Here is a 9,725-nt window from a genome sequence, read left to right on the forward strand (position 1 = left end):
AAACAGTTTCTTTACTGAACATGTGGCCGGCACGTAGCGCTAACAACCTCAGCAAAGTTCGTTGTCAACACTCTGTCTCTCCTCTCACCCTCTCTCTCTCTCGTCAAGTTTATCTTACTGTGGCTATCCCTCTCTTTCTCTCTCTCTCTTCTAGTTTATCTTACTGTGGCGGTAACACCCGCCGTGCACTCACGGCTCAGACGAGGGACAACAGATACCTTTGTTTGGTCTGATGGCAGTAATTTTCAGCCTGGCATCCCTGATTTCAGACTATCATCAGGTGGAATTACTCCTGATTTTCCTTGTACAGAGGAATCACGTGAAATGGAGTATTTTTGTGCTTTCTTTGATGGTGCAATCATGGACTTACTGTGTACCGAGACAAATAAAATTCTATCTGTACACGTGTGATGCTTACCTAGGCCCTGGACCCTCGCCACACATGCGTCGATAGAGTGATGTCGGTGTTTCCGAACCGTATGTGTTTTTTGCATTACTGATGCTGATGGCACCTGTGAAAAAACATGTACTTCAGGAGTACTGGATATCTCCTGATGACATCACAACAACTCCATTGTTTGCAAAATTAATGTCCAGAGACCGGTTTGCCTCCATCCTACGTTATCTACACTTCGTAGATAACAACATTCCTGTGGCTGGTGATAGACTATGGAAAATAAGGAAAGTTTTTACAATGCTGAATGAACGTTTTATGAAGTTCTTCAGACCGTTTCTGAATGTAGTGGTGGACGAGTCTCTGGTGCTTTTCAGAGGATGTGTTGTTTTTAGACAATACATTCCCTCCAAACGACATCGCCTTGGGATCAAGTTCCTTGTGCTGTGTGACTGCTGTACTGGGTATGTCTTAGATCTCGTTGTTTACACAGCAAGTGACGTAGACATACCCAAGGGCGACCCACATGGTTTCTCTGGCACTGTAGTCAAGAAACTTATGGACCGCTACTTTGGAGGGAATCACGTCCTCTACACTGATAATTATTATACTTCTCCTGCCCTGGCCAAGTTCCTACTTGAACATGACACAGGTTTTTGTGGGACTGTACGCAAGAACAGGAAACACTGGCCCATGTTTACTGGTAAACCTGCACGAGGAGAGATCCAGCTGATTCAAGCAGACAAAATGCTTGCAATACGCTGGCATGATAAGCTTATTGTGCAGATGCTGTCAACCGTGCACAAGGGCAAACTGGTGGACAGTAAAAAAAAGGACTGGACCACAGGAGAGGTCATGAAAAAAACCTGACGCTGTCGTGGACTACAATGTCAAAATGCGGCTCGTGGACAAGAGTGACATGCAGGTTGGCGCAATTAAGTGTGTACTGAAATGTGTCAAATGGTACAAAAAAATGTTCCTACACCTCCTGGACATCACCATCCTGAATGCGTAAAACTTGTACCTTGTAAAAACCGGGAAAACCCTCTCTCGGGGTTTTTCAGAAGCAAGTTATAACACAACTCCTAGAGAAGTATCACAACATTGTGGCAGCTGTACCACAACGTCACAGCCAAGCAGGTCTACCTGACAGACTCCTTGCACGTGACTGGGTTGTTCATCACTGCCTTGACGACCTCCCAACTCTTCAAGGTGGTCAAAAGGTGCAAAGACGGTGATATGTCTGCAAGAACACCACAAAGCGCCCAGCTAGGAGTGTGACGTTGGTCTCTGTATACCTTGCTTTATGGAGTACCACTCTATGAAAACATTCTAAAACAATGTGGCACGTGCTGGTAAATAGTATAAATAGTAGTGTAAGTGTATATGTTAAGTACAAAGTGTCAGGGTATCACCAACACCACCACGTATCACCACCACCACTACCTCAGCACCCTACGTGTGGTCAGAGGGAATTTTCTTGGTAATTACCTTCTTTTGTTTTTTATTTTTCATAGTTTGTCCATTTTATCATGTTGTATCAAAGTAATATTGCTAAAAGTAGTGTAGTTGTATTGTAGTGTCGTATTACAAGATGATAATGCAATGATTATGTTATAAATGTATTTATTTGTGGAATTATTATTCCGATAATTATTTGTATGACATATGTACTCTCCCGAACACAAAGACAGCCAGACAGGGTGTGTCAATTTAGGGGGTGAACTGGCTAAATTGAAAATCGAGTAATTTGGTAGCAATTTATTGTAGTCTTTAAGCATGCAAAACAATATTCTGGCATAAATTTTTTTTTATAATAAGTCCTACCTACATCAAATGGATTTTTAAATGTACATATTTGTGAATTTATAACATAACCAGCGTTTGCACACATGTTACTGTTTCAAGTTTCAAATTATTATATTTTATTATCCGTAGTCTATTTGAAAGTAACCAATGCCTTCATACTCTCTTTGCTTTGGTTTCTTGTCATCAGTAGTCTGCTTGCTATTTGTGCTTTGATGTAACCTTCTCGCCTCTCGTGGCTGTAAACATGGCCCGCTGCTTCTGTGACCATTTTCACACATCTCTCCACACTTTGAGTGTGGGAAGGCCACTTCGGCACCTGCATTGGAGTCTCTTTAAGGTTTCTCAATTCTTGGCTAGTTAGACTTGTTGTCAATGGTGGCTCTAAGACTTCCAAACTCAAGTCAACCAATTCTGACAATTTGGTGGCATTGACGTTTATTGGGGGAACTTTTCTTGAATGAAACGAACAGTCTCCCAACTGGTCGTCATCTATTAGCGTTCCTCTAATCTTTAGAATGACTTCTACAGCCTCGGTTCGGAGATTGGTACATTGACTGCAAAGCATTGCTTGCAAAACTGCTTCTGATCGAGCATACCAAGCGGACCTTCTTGCCACAGGTAACACGATGTCCCTCACTACCTTCCTCTGTGTTCTTACTAGCTGCAATTGAAACAAAAGGTGATTGGGCCCATCCACCCACATAGGATTAAGTTTCACACTAAACCACTGGGGAAGATAAACTCCAATAATAAATTCAACAATTAACCTCAAATTCTTCAGCACTTTGCCCTTCAATTCGTGTTTGGAAATCCAAATCCTGCAGAAACGAAGAGCTGTAGTTAACCAACGGCTGTGACTGACAGGTCCAATATCCAAGAGAGCCAATGACTGAGGCACTTCTCCTGATCTTATTGCTTGGGCAATACGATAAGCATAGGATTGATCTGTGCTGAGATCTTTGATGACTCCTTCAGACAACGCCGGAAGGGGAGGGCCAACTTCGACCTTTGGAAAGGTTGTATTTATTTCTAGTTGTGTTGCTTCATCCAGCATGATGCCAAGGGGACCTGACCACTTGTTGTTGCTCTTTGTAGGACCATCAAGTTCCTGGATGAGATGACGAAGAGGTAGCTCGCCTGTATGTAAATCACATACAATCCAAACAAGTCTTCTTCCTAGTTTTTTCTCTAAATGCGTCATTACACCCCCCTGCCATCCGGTGTTCACTGCAGTTGAATCTCCACCAACAGCCTGCAGTGAACTGCCAAGTCCTCTCTCCTGAACCCAACATAAAATATGATCAGCAATGACCTCTGCATGTTTCTTCCCTTCTACTTCAGTTTCGGGAGCAAAGTGAAACAAAAACCGACCACCAGGCTCAGAACAGACAGAGTAGTGTTCTTCTTTGATGAGACCTGGAAACTTTCTGTTCACTCCCTCTACTTCTAGCAAAACTTTTGTGTCATCTATTCTTCCATCAAACAAAAGACAGGAGAGCCCTCCCTCGCTTAAATCTTTTTCATGCTGATCAGATATTTCCTTCATTATTTTTTCTTGTGCTCTTCTAATTTTATTATGATCTATCACCAAAGATACATCCTCTCGGCTGATGAGGCCTGCATCTATCCAAGCGGCAGTTGCAATTTCTGCAGCCTCACGAAGTCCAGCATGGTGGCGAATACTAGCTAAAGCAATGTTTGAAATATTTCTTGTGTTGTATTTCATTTTCTTTGGTAAAGGTTCAGATGGCTCTTTGGAACTATCATCTGATGTTGCTTCCTGTTCATCAGAAGAACTATCAAAGAAGTGATAAACATCTTGACACAGCTCTTCCTCTCTTTGGATGGCTTCTTCACTCTTCATTTTCTTCTTTTGTTCCCTCTCTCGGATTTGTTCTCTCTTCTTGGCATTAGCAATCTGCTTCTTTGTTTCTGAATAATCTATTGAACCCATTTGCATACTTCCTTGGCCTTCTGCCTTTGTCCTCTGTGCCTTTATAAATTCAAGCTCTAAAACAGGGATCTTCTTTTCACGAGGACAACCACAATCAATGTGGGAATTATTTTCTCTCTTACCTGAGTGAGAACAGTTGGATTCAGAACATAATTGTATGGAGCACTTGCAGGTCAAAATGTCAAACAGAGTATCAAGTGTGTGCAGAAATTCATTTTCCTGGCCAAGTTTCCTTTACCAAGTGATGTTTCAACTGCTTTGTGCCATAATTTCGTTAGTTTTAGCTCAATAGTTCGACACTGATTAATCACAGGTGGTTTGAATAGTGCATTAGCTTTTGTCCATTGATGCAGAAGAGGGACTATCATGTCATTTATGAGTTCTTTATCTGTATAGTTCCTTCTGTCCTTTGCATTTTTTTCTCGAAGGAGTAACCCTAATCTTAGCATGTCTCTCACTGTTGGAAGTTCTGATACAGGAAGCTCCTTCCCTTTACCAACTAGCAGGCTCAAGTGGGTTGACAACTGACTTCTTGTCTTCAATTTTGACATCTTCACACTATCTGACAAATAGAAAAATATTTCAATGTTTCATAATTCAATTGTTGTTTCAAAAAATATCAATTTGTTTATCAAAAATGCTGTAACAGAAATAACATAATAATTTCTTAGAACATAATGTTTTATACAATGATATAAGTAACTGCGACAATCAATATGCCCTACTTACAATAATTAAAATGTAGAATTCGTCTGGTAGAGTAGGTGCAAGTGCAATGAGAGCAAACCACCGTCTATGATATCTAGAAGGAGAGTGAGCCGGGCGCCTTATCCTCACGCTTGGTACAAGTCAAAACAAGAATTAAACTGTCCCACACGGAGAGCCTGTTCATGTTCATGTTCTGACATGCATATTGTACACAAGCTATAGAACCATAAAATACTCCATAATCCATATGCTTACATGAGATTAGTTAATATCAAGTGAATAATTCTAATCAAGTCTCATTAATTTGTTGAAATACTGATATTTGAAACTTTAAGGTATAATTGATGTAGGTGAGGGTTATTTCAATTCATTTTTGTTTGCTAATCTCAAGTTTAGACATAAAGAGGCACAATATTTTGACTACCAAATTTGATTTTTAACATGTTGACAAAATTGACACACCCTAGCCAGACAGCCTGGCGACAGATTGCGTGTGTGTCGCCGAGCACTTTTTTTATGAAAAGTGATGTAAATAAAATACATTCTAAATGAATTCTTTATAGGAAATAAGTTGTTGTTGTTGTTGTATAGATTATCGGACCGTAGTCCGACACGGGCCTTTGCCTATAGGCGGCCCGTTTGGTGGTTCCGGCTGGAGCTCCAGGAGCAGCCAGACCGGATTGGGATTGGAGGTGGTCCCACCTGCAGATTGGAGGGATACTGCAGGTTGCAAGTGTGAGCGGACCCCCGATCAGTGGACGCTTACCACCGGCCCCCACTCTTGGACGTGGTCAGCCTCGGAGTGGCGCGCCCCCCGAACTGGGGTCCGCACTTGCTGGGAGAGGATGCTTTCTAAGCTATCTGGGTGGTGGGTATCGTGTGATGACCCGGAGTAGGTGGTGAATGTGGTCTGTATGGGCCTTTCGGGTTAGAGTGGCCGCTGGTGTTGTGTGTGTTTCTTGGGAGAATTTGAGTTCTGTTTCGGAGGCTTTGTGTGACCTCGCAATCGAGGAGATAGTGTTCAAGTGGGTTGGCTGCTGGCTCCTGACAGTAGGTGCATTCCATGACGTCGTTTCCGATCATCTGCCAGGAGCACTTGTACCCTAGTCGTAGTCGGTGAAGGCTGACTTGGGTTTGTCTTGGAGTTTTCTTGTCTGCGAAAGGTGGTTCCCCTTTTGTGGCCGCCAGGTACCATTTGGCTGATTGGGAACCAGCGTTGAGTGCGTGAAGGAAGCTCTTTTTGATGTGGAGCTTGGTGGTCTTTCTGAGGTGATTCTTGATCTGTTGCACACTTGCTGGAACTTGGATGTGTACGCTACTAGAGCGTGTAGCTGCCTTGGCTGCTTCGTCTGCCACGTCGTTTCCTCCGATCCCTACATGACTGGGAATCCAGTGTAAGACGACTGGTCGGTTTTGGCTTTGGAATTCCTGTAGCTGTGCGAGGATCGAGGTGATGATGTGGACGTTGTCTCTTGGTTGACTGTGTTGCAGCGCCTGCATGGCCGATTTCGAGTCCGTGTGAATTATGACGGACTTGTTGTGTTGTGTTGCAGCGTGTTGTAGGGCCTTTGAGATTGCTACCAGTTCTGTTTGTAGGGTGGAGCAGTCGTTGGAAAGTCTCCATTGGAGGGTCTGACCTTGGGTGTAGAAGGCCGCTCCGGATCTGTGATGTTTTGGGTCCACCGAGCCGTCTGTGAAGTATGATGCTGCATCAGCCGGTGTCTCGGTGGCTATGGCTTGGAGAGATATTTTTTTGAGGTCCTCCTTCTGGAGGTTGGCTTTACTGTCGCCGAGGTCGGTGAATTTGAGTGTGGCTGGTGGAGGGCTCCATGGTGGAGGAACAGCGTAACCATTGTCTCGTGTGTCTTGGTTGTTCTTGACGAGTGTTTCTGCTTGCAGGTGTCGGATGACCTCGCTTGCCTCGTGCGACCAGGTGGCCCCTCGCACTCTGTGGTCGAGGTGGAGGGAGGCACTGATTCGAATCTTGGCAGCTGTGGGCTTGTCTGCTCTGCAGATTTTGGCGAGGAGACCGGCTGTCACCTGCTTGACTCGTACTGCCAGGGGTGGTAGCTCGGTTTCCATTTGCAGATTGCAAATTCTGGTCCACATGGGTGCTCCGAGCATGGTCCTGAGAGCATTGTTTTGAATGACTTCTAGCTTAGCTATTTGGTCTTCTCTCAGTCCAATGAGTGCTGGAGCACTGTAATCTACCAGCGATCTGATGGCGGCTGTGTAGTAGGCTTTGAGCACATGAAGGTTTGCTCCTGCGGATTTGCTGGTGAGCGACCTCATTATATTGTGTCTGCTCTTCGTCCTGTGCCTGAGATACTCGAGTTGCGGCTTGAAGGTGAGTTTCTGGTCAAACCAGATTCCAAGACACTGGTGGGCGTTGGTCCAGACTACCGGCGTGTTTTGTATGGAGAGCGTCTTGTCTGGTGTGTCTGTGCAGATGGCCATCGCTTTCGACTTGGCTGGATTTATCTTGAGTCCAAGTCTGTTGCACTCCTCTTCTATAAGTTGGAGTGCGTGTTGCGTGTTGGCTAGTCTGTTCGATCCTCTTACTATGAGCTGTAAGTCGTCTGCATAGCATAGGAGCTTGGCTGTTTGTCTGAAGGGAAGTTTGACTAGATTTTCCATCAGGACATTGAACAGCATTGGACTGAGGATGCCTCCTTGTGGGGTTCCGTTTTCGTGGACCCTGTAGCTTGAGGTTGCTCCCTGAAAGCGTACTCGTGCTTCTCTCTGTGTGAGGTAGTTCTGGATCCACCCCAGCAACCTTCCTTTGACGCCTTTTTTAGCGAGCGTAGTTGTAATGGCCAAAGGATTTGCTAGTTCGAAGGCTTTCTCCAGGTCGAGGAAGACCACCAGAGCTGGTTTGTTGTCCACTGTGCTGAGTATCTCGGCGATGTTGTTGCCTGTGCCGGTGTTCTCGGTGTAAGCAAAGATGTGAGGGTGTGGGCTGCCTACTTTCCACTTGAGTCGGTTGAGAGCCATTCTTTCTCCGGTCTTCGCTATGCAGCTGAGAAGGGAGATGGGCCTCGGTTTGTCTGGTTCTCTGGGCTTTGGAATGGGCTGTATATCTGCCTTCTTCCATTCCGGTGGGAGTCTTTGTGCTGTCCACGAAGCATTGATGGCTTGCAGCAGAGCCTCGTGTCCGGCTGTACCGGCATGAGAAAGCATGGAGTAGGTTATCCTGTCGGCCCCTGGAGCTGTATCCTTGCTTCGTTTTAGCGACTTCTGGAGTTCTTGCTGGTTGAATGGTCTGTCAGTGTCATCTTCACTGTTGCAGGCCTCTTCGATCATCTGGAGTCTGACCTGTCGCAGACGCCGTTGTGTCTCCTCCGCCTGTCTCGGGAGGTTCTTCGTTGCTGCTCGGTCAGAGAACAGTTTTGCAAGTCTCTCGGCTTCCTCTTCTGGGTTGGGATGAGTTGGTGGTGGTGGTGTTGCCTTCCCAGATGCCCTTCGGATCTGGGCCCACATCTTGCCAAGGGTGGTGTGCTCGTTCAGTTCGGAGCACCACTTGAGCCAGCTTACGTTTTTAATTTCTTCCTTCTCTTCCCTGGTATCCTTAACTATGACTTGCAGGAGATGTCTGTTTGTTGCCGTGGGATGTCTCCTGTAGTTTCTTCGGGCCATGTTCACTCTGTGGTTGAGTTCTTTCACCCTGGGACAGTAGTACCAGTAATCATTGTACTGTCTTGATGTGGGTTTTGTTTTTGGGATAGCCTCTTCTGCCGCTAGGTGAAACGCCTCGACCAATTGGTGGTGGAGGGTTGTCTCATCCGCGGGTGCTGCGCCGGCCGGCTGTGATTTTTCGCGCCACTTAGCCAGGTGTTTCTTGAAGAGTCCCCAGTCTGCCTTTTGAGTGTTGTATCTCCATCTCGGGGGGGGTGGAGTGGGGAGTTTGTTCACCTTGAGCGTTGTTAGGGTGGCGAAGTGGTCACTGGTCAGCGTGGGGTGTATCTGCCAGGAGGCCGAAGGCTGTAGTGCACTGGAGACGAAGGTTAGATCTAGCCTTCCTCCCCTAGTGTGGGTGGGCTCTCCGGTGTTCAGGAGGCAGATCTCGGGTGTATCTTGAAAGGTGGTGTATAGGTGTAGGCCGTCTTCATTTGTGGGGCTTGCCGAGCTTAGGAAGGGATGATGTGCGTTGAAATCCCCTCCTATGAGTGTGGCGTGGTCAGCGGCCGAAGCAAATAATTGAGTAACCTCCAGTGAGCCCCTTGGGTTCTTGTAGATGTTGTGAACAGTTAATTCCCGTTCTTGGAGGGTTACTTTGACGGCCTGTGTCTCGATGTTTTCCCCACATGGAAATTGCTGCGTGACATCGGCGGAGGGTATGCTTGACTTGACCAAGATCATACATCCTCTTGTTGACGCCTGCGTGAAATGCCTCCTGTATGTCTTGTAACCGCTGAATTTGAAACAGTGGTGTTCTTGTAGAAGTGTTTCTTGTAGGAGTATGATGTCAAGCTTGTCCTTGGCTGCTGCTTCTTGTAGGAGGTGTTTCTTGTTTTTGATGCCCTGAGCATTCCATGTTAGGATGTTCAGGGTGCTGACGTTTTCCACCACTGTTTCATCGGGGACTTCTGGTGGTCCTCGATGGAGATGTCCAAGTTCGATTCCAACTGAATCAGGTCCATGTCTTCGTGTTCTGTGGTTTTTGCCTTCTGGGCCGTGGTTCGGTTCAGGGGAGTTGAAACGTCCAGTTTCTTTCTGGGAGCTGTCGGTATCTTGGGAGCTGTCGGTGTCTTGGGTTCTCTGGTGGCCTTCTTCGGTGTAGAGTGTACCTCGGCTGTTACTCGTGTGCGGACCGGCGTGGCTTCCTCCACTGAGGTGGCTGGAGCTGTGGCGACTTGCCCG

The 9,725-nt window shown here is 46.1% G+C and overlaps 1 protein-coding gene across 1 annotated transcript; it reads left to right on the forward strand.

Annotated features, from left to right (window-relative positions):
* Positions 1 to 505: 505 nt before the first annotated feature.
* Positions 506 to 1,264, forward strand: LOC121870995 (piggyBac transposable element-derived protein 4-like). The gene has a single exon (XM_042373016.1). The coding sequence runs from the start codon at positions 506 to 508 to the stop codon at positions 1,262 to 1,264; it is 759 nt and encodes a 252-aa protein (XP_042228950.1).
* Positions 1,265 to 9,725: the final 8,461 nt, after the last annotated feature.

Source organism: Homarus americanus, unplaced genomic scaffold, assembly GCF_018991925.1.
Source record: "Homarus americanus isolate GMGI-L3 unplaced genomic scaffold, GMGI_Hamer_2.0 scaffold32583, whole genome shotgun sequence".
Lineage (NCBI taxonomy): Eukaryota > Metazoa > Arthropoda > Malacostraca > Decapoda > Nephropidae > Homarus > Homarus americanus.